Consider the following 18,672-nt stretch of genomic DNA (forward strand, 5'->3'; position numbering starts at 1 on the left):
AGGCAGACAAAAATATTTTCAAGAAGTGAAAATGCAGTTTCAATAGGACATCACTAACAACTCCCTCCTCCTCCAACTTCCATCCCCAGTCCCTACTGGAGGAGAGAGCAGAAAGTGACAAATATAAACAGTAGGACGACTGTGTTGAAGAAAATTACCTCCCAGAACCATTGGCATTCGGCCAACTCTGGGACATTCATCTATTTTCTCCTTAGCATGACTCATGGGTAAGCATGGAGGTTGGAGAAAGAAAGAGTGAGAAATAGCAAGTCGACCAAAGACAGAGAGAGCAAGAGCGAGACAAGAGAAAGAGACGGACAGCGACAGAGCGAGAGACAGAGCAAACCAGAGAGAGCGAGAGAGAGAACCTGAGAGAGCGAGAGAGAACCTGAGAGAGCGTGAGACAGAGAGCGTGAGACAGAGAGCGTGAGACAGAGAGCGTGAGACAGAGAGCGTGAGACAGAGAGCGTGAGACAGAGAGCGTGAGACAGAGAGCGTGAGACAGAGAGCGTGAGACAGAGAGAGGACCTCTGAACCTTTTCAACCTGTGATAACGGTAGGTGATGCGAATCCAAACCAGGGGCTCATCCAACATGCGGGGACAAAGGAAATTCCTCAGCATGGAATGCACCGAAGTGAGATAATATTAGGCAAGTATTTTCACAAGGGGAGGGCTGCCTATGACATTTTATGATTTTGGAGGGGTTCTACGTATATAAAAACGTGAGCAGGGACAAGAAAAAAAGCTGCCACTCTAAAGGAGTCTGAGGATTGAGTTGTTTGGTGATGAACAGCACTGTTTATCCAATGCGCAAGGTATTGCGTGATTGAAAAATAAGGATATAGCAGCTCTGAATGCGATGCAAATGAACTGGACAAACTAAAGGAGAACACACAGGCTTCTGCGTTAGCTGAAGGTAAGAAAGTGAAACTCAGTAAAATCACTTACTGTTTGTTCATAATTCTAAAATAAATAAAATAATCACAAATCTACAGAAAATTGTTAATGTGTTCAAATTGTTTACAATTTGTAAGAACTTCTGAGCTTTGTTCGTTCTAACGTTAGACTATACCATTCCACTTGACCAGTTCACGTCTAACAAAACCAGTTTCTTTTTGCTAAGACCCTGAATTATTTTCCGTTATCAAGTGCATTTATAAAAAGCCTTTGAAAGCCCTCACAGACAGAGGTGTACCAACTGTTGTAGACAAATGATAAAACAGTGACAACTTAAACAGGGATAAGCAGTTTGTTTCTAGGGAGCGGCTTCAACTAGCGGACTAGAGGCTAAGGAGGGTCAAATAATTGTTCTACACTTCAAAAAGACTCTTGGAGTATGTCCAAATTAACATTAAAAGGCTAAGATAAATTGATGGAAAAAACATGTATATTTAGAGAATGCAATGAATCTATTTAGAGTAATATTATTGTCAATGAAATAATGACTTTGATCTAGAAATATGAAAGTAGAAAAAGCCACTAGGATATGCAATAAATAAGCAATGTTTTAAGTTCCTATAAACACTACAAAGCAATAGGGAAATTAAGGAAATAAGTCAATTAAAATCGCATTTGAAAACAAAAATAAATAAGCTTAATTAAATTGTATGTTCAAAATTAAACCATGTATCATTTAATATTAGTTCTATGTTTTTTAAATGACATGCAATGGTTTTAAACCTTACGGGTTAAAAGTTGTTTTGTAAGTTAGTTGTTTGAAAACTCCAGAAATAGACCTAAAACCAACACACGCACACAAACATGCCAGAGTTAAGAATGCAAGTACTGATTACAGCTGATATCTGCTTCCTTGGTTAATTGCTTAGCCATGGACTGGAACCCAATACTAATGAATATACAGGAAAAATACATAACATTTGTTACCATAAATGTCACTCATCATTAAGTCTTCAAACTGAAGCTAATGTCCCCTTCAGAGCAAGGGGTTTAACATTGTCGCTTTTGTTTCCTTTTAAAACTTTTAGTAGAAACTGGTATGTTCTAGGGAGTACAGAAACCAAAAGACACCGGCGCCTGAACTACGAGTCAGAGAACCAACTCTTGACCTAACATCCCCTTTACTGTGGTGGTACAACCTGTGCTTGGATTACTACCTGGAACAAGCTTGAGGCGACCTGTTCAGTTTTGGAGTGGTGGGGCTTTTTCGATTGTGACGTGGCCCTTTTGGTTTGTACGCTGAGTCTGAGGATGAGCTACCGCCCTGTGTGCTGGCTCTGAGCTGCCCTCCACTGCCCTCCCCCGTACCTGTGGGACCCTGTGACCATGCTGGCCAAGCCCCCTGAGCCAGCCAGAGCAGAACCACGACCCGTGCCCAGGTCAGCCATCCCTTCCACAGCAGGATGTCCCAGCCAGATGCAGTCCCGCTGGGGACCAACGGCTCGGGGGCCGGGGAGGTGGCCGGGGCTCAGCTGCACTGGGCTGCTCTGCTCATCATCATGGTTATCATCCCCACCATCGGGGGCAACATCCTGGTCATCTTGGCCGTGTCGCTGGAGAGGAAGCTGCAGAACGCCACCAACTACTTCCTGATGTCCCTGGCAGTGGCCGACCTGCTGGTGGGACTCCTGGTGATGCCCATCGCCCTCATCACTGTGCTATACAGTAAGTCACCCCAACATGACTGCCCGTTTGCCATGCCATGAGAAAGGATCCCTTCAATGGTACATTCACTTGAAACTCAAGACACTGCTTATACTAAAATCTACTGGTCCTACAAGTGTGAACAGTTCATAGAACTGTGACCCGATGATTGCCTCAACATCATCTTAATTTAGAATGATTCCCTTCCAGCCTCAATACAGCGACATATTGCTGATTCAAGTGAAAAGGCTGGCCTAGTACTTTTGCTTAGCTTGGCTCCCATAAATTAGGTCTAAATTGCACTTGTATAGCCCAGTCCCCATGGAGCTGCCATTATAAAGCTGCTGTCAGTCGAGAGCCCCGGGAAACACCTGAGCGCACCGGTTCAGTAAATATGCATTGCAACGCAGAAAGCCATTACAGTAGGTTGCCTAAAAATGGAAATTGGATCGAGCAGACTCATTCGTTGACAACAAGAATTGTGTTCATCATTCGTTAACAGAACCAAAAAATAGGCGTGCATATTTACGATAATTCAAGAGCGCTAGAGTTTAATAGGACACCAACAGAGATGCTGCTGAATCTCCGCCAGCTGTAAACAAATTATAGCAGATGACAAAAACACAAGATAGTGGACAATAAACAAACGACTTCCTTTGGCTATGTAATCACGACCGTAGCACAGCCCTATCAGCTAGCAATGATCATGATGACCCAATTTCTGCACGACTTTCACAGACAATTTTCCAAATCACAAACCAACCTTTCTGAAAGCAAAAGTCATGCTTTCAGAAAACAAGCACTTTCTTTGCATAAGAACCAAATGTGCCGTGCAAACTGCGGGCATGAGGCAAACTGCTAAGGGGGGGAAGCTGCTTCCTTCCATCACATCTTAATGCAGTCGTCGGGGCTAGATGCATGGATAGCAGGGGATAAACAATGTCAAAGCCATGTCCTCATGCTTATCATGTCAGACAATCCCTGTGTCTTTTTCGAGGGTCTTAGTTCTAAATCTGGAGAACATGAGCAGATGGATTGTATTCAGTGACCATAGTTTATAGTTGACAGAAAGGGCCAAGACTAAACAGCTAGTGGCTTTTGAAGAGAAGTAGCCTTTGTTCAGAGGATGGAGGGGGGCTGTGTGTGTGTGTGTGAGTATGCGTACGCACGTGTAAGAGCACACAGAGCTCGTCAATGTACGGAATGGATGCAAAGTACGACTGTGCAGAGGCAGCTGTCATTTCTCTACTGGCTGGAGACAGAGCACACAGCGGGGGGGGGGTCAGGGGGACATAAACACACATAAACAGAGTTTAGTGCTTCACGCCGAGCCTTTAGAGCCTCTCGGCACGGTGGGCCAGTTAAGGCGTGTGTACATCCAGGCCGGCGGCGCTAAGAACAGTGTGTGAAGGCAAATGGCGAGAGAGGGGATCAGTGCTCACATCCAAATAATACAAGACATTTACCAGAGGACAGGGACGACATGTTGTAGCTACATGTTATATAACCACAGTATCGTGACCGCTAATATACCACTGACATTAAACCTAAGACTCTCTAAACACCCAATAAACCACAACTACATAGCGTAGAGAAAGTGCCAGCAATTCATGGTTTTTGAACATTTCTCCACTTTCTTCTGTGTCTGGCTGGATAAATATCTCCTCTCCATCCCAAGCCCTGGCTGCGGGGGAAATGCCAGACTAATCCCAATTAGCCTAGCTATTGCATCAAATATCCAATATTAATGAGATGGTGAACCCAATCATAGTTAGACCTTCCTCCAAAATGAAACCTTTTACTGAGAAAGAGGGTATGGCTAGTGTACAATTGATGTCTATAAGAGCTGTAAGAAGTCCTGAGGTCCTTTTCCACATCTGCCTAGCAGATGAATTTAAGGCTTACAGTCAACACCTTGAAAAATTAAATGGTTGCACTGTTTAAAAAGGTGCACTGTAAACTGACTACACTACAGAGTAAACCTAAATATACAGCTGAATAAGTCTCGGGTAACCATAGAGACCCATTAAGAAAAGCTGTTTGAAGGAGTCGGACAGGGAGGCGCCTACCTTAGTGCCATGTTTGCGAGGTAGCACGACGAAATGTGTTTATATTGAGGACAGATATAAATGCTTACTTAAATATGTTTGGGCCATGGGACAACTGGGTCACAAGACCTGACATTCCAGAAACGATGTACATTTTTCAACCACCAGTGTGAAAAGTAGAGTGATGATTAAGATTTCACGAAATAGCCCACAAGTGTCACTATGGTCGATGCTCCTCTGAACCAAGGGGATGACAGAACATTCTTACCCTTCTTCACTAATGAGCTCAATACTGTCTGTTTCAGGGAGAGGTCACGCTTTTAGAAGGCATGCCTCGGTCCCAGACTCACCCAGTCTACCCACACACAACAGGTAGGCATAGATATATATTTCCCACTCAACCAGAGCTGTCTTTTCATTTAGGCTTAACCATAATTCGTTTGGAGAATCCTGGGTCAAAACATGCTAGATTTAAAGCTTTTGAGCCACCTCCAGAATATCAAATTAGTGCTCCAGTGGAGAGCTTAAAACAAGAACAATACAATTTATGAATGAATGCTGCCTTAAAGGACCTCAGTGAAAACAGAAAACTCTGGAAGTTCTTACAGCCTTCAAAAAACTACAATTATTTACTTTCATCTGTGGGACCTCAATTGTCAAGCAAAGTATCTAGCAACACTGCATAACCAAAAGTATGTGGACACTTGCTTGCTTGTCGACCATCTCATATCAAAATCATGGGCATCAAATTTGGAGATTGTACCCCCTTTGCTTCTATATCAGCCTCCACTCTTCAGGGAAGGCTTTCTACTAGATGTTGGAACATTGCTGTGGGGACTTGCTTCCATTCAGCCGCAAGAGCATTAGTGAGGTCAGGCACTGATGTTGGGCAATTACGCCCTGCTTGCACTCAGCGTTCCAATTTATCCCAAAGGTGTTCAATGGGGTGGAGGTCAAGGCTCTGTGCAGGCCAGTCAAGATCTTTCACACCAATCTCGACAAACCATTTATTTTTGAACCTCGCTTTGTGCACAGGGGCATTGTCATGCTGAAACAGGAAATGATCTTGCCCAAACTGTTGCCACAAAGTTGGAAGCACAGAATAGTCTAGAAGGTCATTGTATGCTGTAGTGTTAAGATTTCCCTTCACTGGAACTAAGGGTCCTAGCCCGAACCATGAAAAACAGCCTCAGACCATTATTCCTCTTCCACCAATCTTTACAGTTTGCACTATGCATTGGGACAGGTAGCATTCTCCTGGCATCCCCCAAATCCCAGATTAGTCTGTCGGACTGCCAGATGGTGAAGCGTGATTCATCACTCCAGAGAACGCGTTTCCACTGCTCCAATGGCGGCGAGCTTTACACCACTCCAGCTGACACTTGACAATGTGATCTTAGGCTTATGTGTGGCTGCTCGGCCATGGAAACCCATTTCATGAAGCTCCTGATGAAGTTATTGTGCTGACCTTGCTTCTAGAGGAAGTTTGGAACTCGGTAGTGAGAGTTACAACCAAAGACAGACTTTTTAAGCGCTTCAGCACTCAGCTGTCCCGTTCTGTGAGCTTGTGTGGCCTACCACTTCGTGGCTGACCCGTTGTTGCTCCTAGTTGTTTCCTCTTCACAATAACAGCACTTACAGTTGACCAGGGCAGCTCTAGCAGGTCAGAAATTTGACGAACTGACTTGGAAAGGTGGCATCCTATGACGGTGCCACATTGAAAGGTCATTCTACTACCAATGTTTGGCTATTCAGATTGCATGGCTGTGTGTTCGATTTTATACACCTGTCAGCAACTGGTGTGGCTTAATAAATAGCCGATTCCACTAATACGGGTATCCAGAAAGACCATAAAACAATTGTGATGGCCAGGTGAGTGTTTAAGATTTAGGATGCGTTTACAGATGCACTCGGAGTGTGGAGGAGAAAAAAAACGATTCCCATATAAAGTATGAGGCCTTTAAGAACTGTGTGCATGTCTTGTGTAATCAGAGAGCCTGACAGACATCAATGGCGCAGGACAGAGCGTTTATACCCTGGTATTTGCTGGAACGGGGACATTTTCTAAAGTAAGCAATAATAATTATCGTTAAGACAATAATGCTCAAAAGACAGCCATTTAATAAGACAGTACTAAAACAAAGCTGAAAATGCTAACTGGCTTTCTCCCACTTTGGAATGGTGACCTCACCCTACACTAGAGGTTTGTAGCTCGGTTTTCAAAGTATTCGCTCTCACAGAGTAGCCGGTCCACTGCTATGGCTTTATAAGTTTTACTTATAAATGTGGCCTTGGGTGGACACCTCTGTAGCATTGGTAACACATAATGGACAAAAATATAAACGCAACATGTAGAGTGTTGGTCTCATGTTTCATGATCTGAACATCCCTGTTAGTGAGCATTTCTCCTTTGCCAAACGAATCCATCCACCTGTGGCATATTAAGAAGCTGATTAAACAGCATGATCATTACACAGGTGCACCTTGTGCTGGGCACAATAAAATACCACTAAAATGTGCAGTTGTCACAACACAATGCCACAGATGTCTCAAGTTGAGGGAAATTGGCATGCTGGCTGCAGGAATGTCCACCAAAGCTGTTGCAAGATAAATAAAGGTTAAATAACATTCAATTAACTAGGCAAGTCAGTTAAAAACAAATTCTTACTTACAATGACGGCCTATCCCGGCCAAACCCGGACGACGCTGGGCCAATTGTGCGCTGCCCTGGATTCGAACCAGGGACTGTAGTGGCACCTCTTGCACTGAGATGAAGTGCCTTAGACCGCTGCGCCACTCAGGAGCCCATATGTCTGGTGAGTATGCAGTCCATGGAAGAATTGGGATATTTTCAGCTTCCAGGAATTGTATACAGATCCTTGCGACGTTCTCATAGAAAGCAGCTGGTTTCAATTGGGACAAGTTACAAAGGAATGTGCATTATTATGCTGAAACATGAGGTGATGGTGGATGATGAATGGCACAACAATGGTCCATAGGATCTCATCACAGTATCTCTGTGCATTCAAATTGCCATCAATAAAATGTGTTTGTTGTCTGTTGCTTATGCCTGCCCATACCATAACCCCACCGCCACCATTGGGCACTCTGTTCACAATGTTGACATCAGCAAACTGCTCGCCCACACGCCATACAAGCTGTCTGCCATCTGCCCGGTACAGTTGAAACCGGGATTCATCCGTGAAGAGCATATCAAAGGGGAGCATTTGCACACTGAAGTCAGGCAAAAGGTAGGCCTTCATTGTAAATAAGAGGTTTTGTTCTTAATTGACTTGCCTAGTTAAATAAAGGTTAAATGTAAAAAATATATAATCACCCATTGAGCATGTTTGGGATGCTCTGGATTGACTTGTACAATGGCATGATCCAGTTCCCGCCAATATCCAGCAACTTCGCACAGCCAAGAGTGGGACAACATTCCACAGGCCACAATCAACAGCCTGATCAAATCTATGCGAAGGAGATGTGTCGCGCTGCATGAGGCAAATGGTGGTCACACCAGATACTGACTGTTTTTTTGATCCACGCCCCTACCTTTTTTTTAAGGTATCTGTGACCAACAGATGCATATCTATATTCCCAGTCATGTGAAATCCATACATTAGGGCCCAATTTATTTATTTCCTTATATGAACTGTACAGTTTTGCATGCTGCGTTTATATTATTGTTCAGTGTACAGCTTCAGAAACTTTGCCTGCAGACAGATTTAAACTCCGGTCTAAGCACATAATATCACCACATGTATAGAATATGTTGAGTGTATGAGCTTATTCCCATAGAGAGAATTTTTTGTGTCTTTGTCCATGTTAAGTAGACAGATAATAGGAATTACAAAGGGCCCACAAAAAAATACTCTTAGAAAGTCCCTATCAAAGTTTATTTAAATATAAACCAAAATATATAATAATTAAACAAGGAGAAATGGCAAAATGATGCATCAAGCTGAACAAAGCACCTGAAATGGTGTGCCGTGGAACCCAATAAAGTGGGTAAGGAGTGTCCATTACAGTCCTAGGGCGCATGTAAAACATGAAGGGAGGACACTCAAATATTGTGTTTAAGAACCATTTCTTCAAAAGCGGATGTCTTTTAGAATTGTATACGAAGATACATTAGAAGTAATACTTGGATCCAAAAATAAATGTGATGTATTCACTAATGCTCGAGTTATGAAGTACAAGCAATCAGCTAAAGGGTTAACACTAACTAAATAAATCATTCAACAACTTTTTCAACAACAGGATCTTTTACAATGCTGATGTGCAATGGGACATAATCCAGCCACATTACTCGCTAATTTCACATCCGAGACCCAGAATAAACAGTTCTGGAGAGAAGGGTGCTTGAACACATCTACATCAAGAGCATAGAGCTTTCAGCTCCATACACAGTCATAAGAGAAGCATCTCTGCAGTGAATTCATTCTTTACTAAAATAAACAAACAGAATTCACTACATCAGAGCTGGTTTTAATCCACTATTGAAGCGTATCTCCCCAATGCTGGTGAGGTCAACAACACAACCTCCATTTACAATATAATAGGTGTGCTGAGGACATATCAGTACAATTTCTGAACAAAAATATAAACGCAGCATGTAACAATTTCAAAGACTTTACTGAGTTACAGATCATATAAGGAAATCAGTCAGTTGAAATAAATTCATTAGACCCTCATCTATGAATTTCATATGACTGGGCAGGGGTGTAGCCATGCCCTCCAAGGCTCACCCACTTGGTAGCCAGGCCCACCCACCTGGGAGCCAAGCCCACCTAATCAGAATGAGTTTTTCCCCACAAAAAAAGGGCTTTATTACAAACAGAAATCCTCCTCAACACAACACTTGAGAAAATAGCTTTTTGTGCGCATGGAAAATTTTTGGGATCTTATTTCGGTCCCATGTTTCATGAGCGAACACTTATAGATAGCAATTTAACTCAAGTTGTTAAAACAAAATCATCATGACTTAGTCACTAAAATCTAAATTCAATAAGACTTTATCTGATGTAAGGTGAAAACATAAAAGATTCAGCACCACAGTAATCAAGTTTGAGAACTGTGTTCTTTTCATCTCAAATGGTTCTGTATTGGCCTATGAGAGCAGTTAACTATCCGATTCTTTCCATCTTTTTTCTGTTTCTCAGATTCCGGGTGGCCTCTTCCGGAGTTCCTCTGCCCAATCTGGCTCTTCCTGGACGTCCTGTTCTCCACAGCGTCCATTATGCACCTGTGTGCCATCTCACTGGACCGCTACATAGCCATCAAGAAACCCATTCAGCACAGCCAGTATAAGTCCAGGTCCAAAGCCATGGCCAAGATAGCAGTGGTGTGGCTCATATCCATTGGTAAGCTGCGCTGTTTTTTTTGTCCTGTGTTGACTGTTGATATCAGGAGCATTCTGCAATGTTTCTAAAGTGATAGCTTGATCGAGGTACTTTAGTCTATATCATTGCAGTTCAATTCCTTAGCATCTGTGGCAAGCCTTGTGATGGTCAGAAAAGAAAGTCGGATGCAATAAAAGCAGAAACTATACAAACTTTCACATAAAGTGGGGGTGAAGTTTCTAGGGAGGGAATGCAACACATCGTAACAGTAACAGAGCATCAGAGTGATAGCAGTCAAGGTGACCTGTGGAAAAACCCAGTAAACGATCCTGAAAGACTTGACCAAAAGAAGCATAAAATGAAAAGGGAGGTTAAATGATTGAGAGTTATCCTCCAGGAAGGAAATGAATTTCACATAACCACAACGCTGTCTATACTCCCTTCACAGAACAGCGCAAACTGGCTCAAACTCCTCACAAGTCCTCAACTGGCAGTTTCATTAAATAGTACCCGCAAAACACCAGTCTCAACGTCAATAGTGAAGAGGCGACTCAGTTATGCTGGCCTTCTAGGCAGAGTTGCAAAGAAAAAGCCATATCTCAAACTGGCCAATAAAAAGAAAAAATATTAAGATGGGCAAAAGAGAACAGACATTGGACAGAGGAACTCTGCCTAGAAGGCCAGCATCCCGGAGTCGCCTCTTCACTGGTGACGTTAAGACTGGTGTTTTGCGGGTACTATTTAATGAAACTGCCAGTTGAGGACTTATGAGGCGTCTGTTTCTCAAACTAGACACTAATGTACTGTCCTCTTGCTCAGTTGTGCACCGGGGCCTCCCACTCTTTCTATTCTGGTTAGAGACAGTTTGCGCTATTCTGTGAAAGGAGTAGTACACAGCGTTGGAGGAGATCTTCAGTTTCTTGGCAATTTCTGGCATGGAATAGACTTCAATTCTCAGAACAAGAATAGACTGTCGAGTTTCAGAAGAAAGTTATTTGTTTTTGACCATTTTGAGCCTGTTATCGAACCCACAAATGCTGATGCTCCAGATACTCAACTAGTCTAAAGATGGCCAGTTGTATTGCTTCTTTAAAATCAGACCAACAGTTTTCAGCTCTGCTAACATAATTGCAAAATGGTTTTCTAATGATCAATTAGCCTTTTCAAATAATAAACTTGGATTAGCTAACACAACATGCCATTGGAACACAGGAGTGATGATTTCTGATAATGGCCATCTGTACAGCTATGTAAATATTCCATTAAAAAAAATAATTAATCAGCCATTTCCAGCTACAATAGTCACTTACAACATTAACAATGGCTACACTGTATTTCTGATGAAATTGATGCTATTTAATGGACGTAAAAAATGTGCTTCTCTTTCAAAAACAAGGACAATGCTAAGTGACCCCAAACTTTTGAACGGTAGCATACACACCCAACACCGGTCAAAAGTTATAGAACACCTACTCATTCAAGGGTTTTTCTTTATTTGACTATTTTCTACATTGTAGAATAATAGTGAAGACATCAAAACTATGAAAATACATATGGAATCATGTAGTAACCAGAAAAAAAAGTGTTAAGAGTCAAAATATATTCTATATTTGAGATTCTTCAAATAGCCACCTTTTGCCTTGATGACAGCTTTGCACACTCCTGGCATTCTCTCAACCAGCTTCACCTGGAATACTTTTCCAACAGCCTTGAAGGAGTTCCCACATATGTGGAGCACTTGGTGGCTGCTTTTCCTTCACTCTGCAGTCCAACTCAATCCCAAGCCATCTCAATTGGATTGAGGATGGGTGATTGTGGAGGCCAAGTCATCTGATGCAGCACTCCATCACTCTCCTTCTTGGTAAAATAGCCCTTACACAGCCTGGAGGTGTGTTGGGTCATTGTCCTTTTGAAAAACAAATGATAGTCCCATTAAGCCCAAACCAGATGGGATAGCGTATCACTGCAGAATGCTGTGGTAACCATTCTGGTTAAGTGTGCCTTGAAATCTAAATATATCAAATGACAGCGTCACCAGCAACACCCCATTTCCACCGGTCTAATGTCCATTGCTCATGTTTCTTGGCCCAAGCAAGTCTCTTCTTCTTATTGGTGTTCTTCAGTAATGGTTTCTCTGCAGCAATTCAACCACGAAGCCCTGATTCACGGTCTCCTCTGAACAGTTGATGTTGAGATTTGTCTGTTGCTTTAACTGAGTGAAGCATTTATTTGGGCTGCAATTTCTGAGGCTGGTAACTCTAATGAACTTATCCTCTGCAGCAGAGGTAACTCGGGGTCTTCCATTCCTGTGGCGGTCCTCATGAAAGCCAGTTTCATCATAGCACTTGATGGTTTTTGCGACTGCACTTGAAGAAACTTTCAAAGTTCTTAACATTTTCCGCATTGACTGACCTTCATGTCTTAAAGTAATGATGGACTGTCGTTTCTCTTTGCTTATTTGGGGCGGCAGGTAGCCTAGTTAGAGCATTGGGCCAGTAACCAAAAGGTTGGTGGATCGAATCCCTGAGCTGCCAAGGTCGAAATCTGTCGTTCTGTCCCTGAACAAGGCAGTTATCCCACTGTTCCTTGGCCGTCATTGTAAATAAGAATTTGTTCTTAACCGACTTGCCTAGTTAAATAAAAGGTTAAAAATATATATAATTTTTTTTAAATATATATATTTTTTGAGCTGTTCTTTGCATAATATGGACTTGGTCTTTTACCAAATAGGGCTATCTTCTGTATGCCACCCCTACCTTGTCACAACAACTGATTGGCTCAAACGCATTAAGAAGGAAAGAAATTCCACAAATTAACTATTAACAAGGCACACCTGTTAATTGAAATGCATTCCAGGTGACAACCTCATGAAGCTGGTTGAGAGAATGCCAAGAGTGTGCAAAGCTGTCAAGGAAAAGGGTGGCTACTTTGAAGAATCTCAAATATATTTTGATTTGTTTAATGCCATTTTGTTTACTACATGATTCCATTTGTGTTATTTCATAGTTTTGATGTCTTCACTATTATTCTACAATGTAGAAAATAGTAAAAATAAAGAAAAACCCTTGAATGAGTAGGTGTTCTAAAACTTTTGACTGGTAGTGTATATATTTTAATAGACTGAATTTGAGGCATTGCAAGACAAGACAATGTGAGATAAAGATGACCATGTTATCGCCTATACGCACAGTCCCGACTGTCGGTCTGCCTGCCCCTCTCTCTGCTATTAATCTCAGATTAATTTGCTATGAAAGATGGGAGTGTGTGTTCAAATCTTAGGTCTGTTATGTGTAGAATATCTTAGCCTTCTCATTGATAGCCCCTACCTTAATGAACTCGAAGGGCCCCTGATCATTGCATCCATTTGGTTAGCCTATTATTAGACTATAAATGAGGTGCAGATGGAGCTGAAACACTGGAATCCTCTTCTCACAGGGCATATTTCATACGAGGGAATTCCAGACTCAAACTGGTTTCCCATTTTTGGCCCAATGTAAGCCTAGACCCAAATGTCATTTGCCATAGTCCAAAGAGATAGTTTGACAGTTGAAACAAACATCGTTTTATTTTCCTGATTGATGATATTACTTTAGAGTCCACTGCCGAGTCTGTATTACTGATGACTGGCCAGTGAACCCTCGGTATATAAGCATACTGGTTTGCTTTTAATGATCTGTTATCCGTTAAATATTAGCTTTCCAGTAGGAAATGAAATTAAACACCCCTATGCTCGTTAACATCGTCAGCCCAGACGGTTCCTCTGGCTGAAGCATTTGGGAGACTGCGGTGTGAGGACTTGGCAGAGTTTAGCCTGGCAATAGTGGTAGTCATGGAGCGTTCGGACATCTTCACAACAGCACACCCCTAGTTTTCACTCAGGGCTAGGTTCTACACATTTACTTTCTTTCGCTGAGCAAAACCAGATTGCTTTGAGTTACAGGGGCAGCACTTAGACACCACAACTGTGGAAGAGTGTCTTTGTCCAGGGTGTGTGTTCATTGTCACTGTATTATAGCTGGCGATATATGGTTACTTTATTGGATTGTTAAGCAAAGAATGAGAACTTCCAGGACTCACAGAAAGCAGTTTTTCTTCCTAACCCTTTGCACTACCTCTGCTGTCCTCAGTTGTGAAAGCATGAGGCTTTATACAGTTTTATACTCCGGCAACATCAAAAGGAAAAGCAGATATGAAGATTTGATGTCCAACAATAAAATGCAAAAAACAAAAGCGGCATAAAGTGACCACCGTGGAAAACTAAGCTGTGAGAAGATACTACATCTACTCCCAAAACACATTGAATCTCAAACAACCAAGAGTAGGATGCAAAGTTTGCATTGATGATTTGATTAACCAAACTTCTCTCTCTCTCTTACACAGGTATCGCAATCCCCATTCCCATCAAGGGGCTGAGAAACTACCATCTTCCAAACAATGTCACCTTTAACAGCAACCATACCTGCCTACTGAAACCAGACAGCTTCCGAGAGTTCATCATGTATGGCTCCATGACAGCTTTTTTCATCCCTTTAACCATCATGATGGTCATCTACCTGCTCACCATTCAGGTGTTGCGCAAGAAAGCTTTTCTGCTCAGGTCAAAGGTCACCCAGCGCTTCACTCGCCCAACAGTCTCCACAGTCTTCCAGAGGGAGCAGTCCATGGCCTCTCCCACAACTGAGAAACTGCCAGGAAATCCCACCGCTCCTACCAACCCCATGACAAGTGAAGATATCCCCATCCGTCGCATGTCCACCATGGGCAAGAAGTCCATGCAAAACCTGACCAATGAGCAGCGTGCCTCTAAGGTGCTGGGCATCGTCTTCCTGCTGTTTGTGGTCATGTGGTGCCCATTCTTCATCACTAACATCACCTCTGTGCTTTGTGCGAGCTGCGACGTCAATGTGATCGGCCGTCTGATGGAGATCTTTGTGTGGGTGGGCTACGTGTCATCTGGTATCAACCCGCTGGTCTATACCCTATTCAACAAGACTTTCCGCCAAGCCTTCACACGCTACATCACCTTTAACTACAGCGGCATCAGTAATGGGCCAGGCAGCCATACAAGGGAACAGCATGGCTGCAGGAATCTAACACGGATCTCCTTCCGTTCATCTGTGGCGGAGAACTCTAAGCTGTTCATGAAGCGGGGAATGAAAAACGGCATCGGGCCAGTGTGCTATCAGAGTCAACTGAGCCGAAGGCAAGCACCAATACAGTCCTCTGGCAGCATTCTACTGGACACACTGCTCCTTACCGAGAACGAGGACTGCAAATCCGAAGAGCATGTCAGTTTCTTGTAGGCCTTTCGGAAAATGCAGTCAGCAAAAGGGAAACAACTAGAACCAGAAAGCCACATGTAAGAGGTACCCAAAGGCTTGAGTTGTGAGCTCCCCAGGGGATTACCTTCCATGAGCATCACATGGATTATTTTCTATTCAAGAAAACAGTGTGCTCTCAGGGGGAAAACAAAAAGGAGATGTCAATTTCTGTCAAACAAATAAGAGGCCCTCTGTACAGAGATAGCTGAACATTATGCGTAAAATGAGACATCAAATAGGTGTGTTGAGGTGGTTGCCCTCAATAAAAGATAAGCTGACAAGGGTCAGGTCGGATTGTTCTTAAGAAAGCCGCCAGAGAAATACATAAGGAATGAAGACATGACTGTCTGGAAACTCTCTCAGTGGATACAATGTGTATTCCAATGCTAATCCTGTCACCTTGGGCTATTTAATTCTCTGCTATGGACAATTTCCATTGAGGAGATGGGATTCTTACCTATTGAGAGGACAAACACGTCACCTTCACACAATAGTTTATAAATACCACCCATTTTAATTGCAATTTTTTGGTAAGTGCTTTTATATACAATAATATAGATTTATTGTATAGTCACAGGTCCTATTTTCCCAAACTGTTATAGCATCCAAATGGATTATTATATATAAAATGCAACAAAGACAAAACCTTTGCAAATGGGAAGCTTGTAAAATACAAATGTATAGCCTACAGATGGATATGTATTTAGCATAAAATTCCTGGTTCATAAATTGGGTCTGACATTGACTATGCCCGATGGATCTCGTCTCACTGGCCCAGTAACTTTTCAGTGCATTTTTTGTGTTCCAGTTCAACATTTACCCGCTCTACCACTGAAGACTACACGCGATAAAGTCATGCCATTTGTATTTGAGCAATATGATTGACCGTTCATTGAAGCACCACTTGTTCCCGCAAGTCACAACTACAGCACATTAAATTAAAAAAATGTTTTATTAGCCGACGCCAATGGCCTTTACACAGCACACACGAGCTGTCCTGAGCAAAATAAATGGTCATTAATCCATTCGCTGAGCTCCTTTACTTTAGGGAAAGTGATTTACAACCTTCAATAGTGAACATACAGTACTAGCAATATGCTGGCTACTGTTGATAGTCTGCTAAAAGAAAGCTACAAAAAGACACCTAGCATGTGTCTTGGCTAGCCTACTGTAGCGAGTTGATATATTTTGGAATGGTTGTCTTAAAAGGGGCAGTGACCTATTTTGGGATGTAAAAAATAATCTCAAAATGACATACTTTAGAATATAGTAATTACTTGCATTGCAAAATTATATTACACAGCTTTTTAATAACTAGATGTAGCCTATTAATAGCTGAATATAGAGAGAAGCATGGCAATCTACAGGCCCCAATGCATTTAAAAACTACACCATGTTCTGGCAATCATCAGTTTTTACTGCCAGTAAGAACTTCTGGAGTACAGACCCGCAGAAATCGTCTGATCGCCCTCAAGTGGTAAAATAAAACATGTTTATATATCATTTTTATGGAGGCATACTAAACAAAAAAAATGTGACACTGTAAATGATAATTAAGAAATTGTTTAAAATCCTGGAGGTGAATGTTGGAATTAAACAATTAAGTATGCAAATGAGCAAAAGGTGTGCGCATTAAGGAAACAGATGCCAGGCTCAAATAGAAAACTGTCTCTAATAAGCGGCTGTTTTGTTCAGTGATTTAAACAAATAAACGCCAAGGCTATTAAATTGACATTTTACTGTGGAATAGTTTTACGTTGTTAAATACTCCAGGCCACAAGATGGCAGTAGCTTGTTTAGCTTGTGCCTGCTGTAGCTAATGTAAGCTAACTAGCAAGCTGTGCTAATTTTGTTGCTAGCTAGCTAGAATTGTTAGAAAGCCCTTGTTGATACTACATTTACATTTTTGTCATTTATCAGAGTATGTTGCTATGGCATCAACGGCCCATTCCCAGACACACAGGGCGCATTGCGAGATGGTATTTGAAGGACGAACAGAGTTGAATAATTTGGTACACTGTTTAGATTGAACACATCCAAGTGAAATATATACTTTGTCAAGACGATTTAAAACGGATGGATGTGTTCTAGACAAGTATGTCCGTACCATCCATTGGCCTTTTGGCAATCTGGAGTGCAGGTAATTGATTTCAAAGGGCTATGAAATGTGATAGTGGGTTATCCCCCATCTCCAGTGATGAGAACCATGGCGCGTTCCTACACAATTTCCTCATTTCACAGACGGACCACTTAGAAGTTAAATCATGGGGAGTTCTCTTTTTTTACCCACTGATAAAACATAGGCTTTCTGCAAATTGACAGAAGTTTCATGATTTTTATTTCTGGGGGTAGATTACTCTTTAAAATAGCTAGATGGGACTAGAGCGATTGCGGTGACCGTATTACCGCCACACCGGCAGTCATGAGTCTTGACCGCAGTAAAATTTCAGCCAATTTCGGTAAACTCAGTACCGTTCGCTTAATTTTTTGTCCAGTATGAACTCAGACCCCTCAAAAGAGCTCCCGAAGCTAACTGAAAATACAATTAAGAGGTGGTCTGAGTTCAGGTCAGACATCCTCTCGAAATGCTCTACAAGTTCACTTCTCATTATTCCCGCACCACACACTAGACTACTGCAACACCGTTTCCCCTGCCATAAACCCTCACATTGATGCCACAAGAGAGATGTGCAGGTTCGCTGAAAAAACGTGCCGTTTTTAGATACAGATTATGCACAGAATGCACAGAAATTCCAAAATATGTGTAAAGATTTTAGTTCAGATTATTTGTTTGCAATATGTGAACTATTGGCTAAAATAGCTTCATCAGCTGTTTATTTAAATTGGGGTTTGAATAGTGTGAAAAGACAACATACTTGGTAAGAATCACAACATAAGGTATACTTACAAAATAAATTATAGCTCTTAAAAGGGGCAATAGCCTACATTAGGAAGCACATGGCGCTGGAATAATAATGCTGTAATTATAAATTACAGCAATATTTAATCTGCAGTTATTCTTCTGCTATTTATTCTGTTACCAATCATATTTACATGTTATTAGTATTTTCAGATTGCATTTAGTTAAAAGATGCGACAATAATTGTAATCTATTAGTTTCCAAAATGTAAGTAGGTACATCTATACTGAACAAAAGTATAAAACTCAACATGTAAAGTGTTGGTCCCATATTTTATGAGCTGAAATAAAAATCACAAATTTTCCATACGCACAAAAAGCTTCTCTCTCTCTCAAATGCTGTGCACAATTCTGTTTACATCCCTGTTAGTGAGCATTTCTCCTTTGCCAAGATAATCCATCCACCTGACAGGTGTGGCATATCAAGAAGCTGATTA

The 18,672-nt window shown here is 41.8% G+C and overlaps 2 protein-coding genes across 3 annotated transcripts in view; one reads left to right on the forward strand and one right to left on the reverse strand.

The window, feature by feature from the left end:
- LOC106613492 (26S proteasome non-ATPase regulatory subunit 1) overlaps nt 1-18,672 on the reverse strand; it is a 113,394-nt gene that overhangs the window by 61,971 nt on the left and 32,751 nt on the right. The gene's annotated exons all lie outside the window — the stretch shown is intronic.
- On the forward strand, nt 420-16,825 carry LOC106613493 (5-hydroxytryptamine receptor 2B). Of its 2 annotated transcripts, none has more exons than XM_014215781.2 (4): nt 420-917; nt 1,987-2,623; nt 9,816-10,016; nt 14,376-16,825. In XM_014215781.2, the coding sequence occupies exons 2-4, from the start codon at nt 2,362-2,364 to the stop codon at nt 15,296-15,298; spliced, it is 1,386 nt and encodes a 461-aa protein (XP_014071256.1). In that variant the 5' UTR covers nt 420-917; nt 1,987-2,361; the 3' UTR covers nt 15,299-16,825. The 2 variants fall into 2 exon arrangements, with proteins under 2 accessions (XP_014071256.1, XP_014071257.1); XM_014215782.2 differs by lacking the exon at nt 420-917 and adding an exon at nt 4,956-5,022 and having other exon boundaries at nt 2,426-2,623.

Source organism: Salmo salar, chromosome ssa10 (genome assembly GCF_905237065.1).
Source record: "Salmo salar chromosome ssa10, Ssal_v3.1, whole genome shotgun sequence".
NCBI lineage: Eukaryota > Metazoa > Chordata > Actinopteri > Salmoniformes > Salmonidae > Salmo > Salmo salar.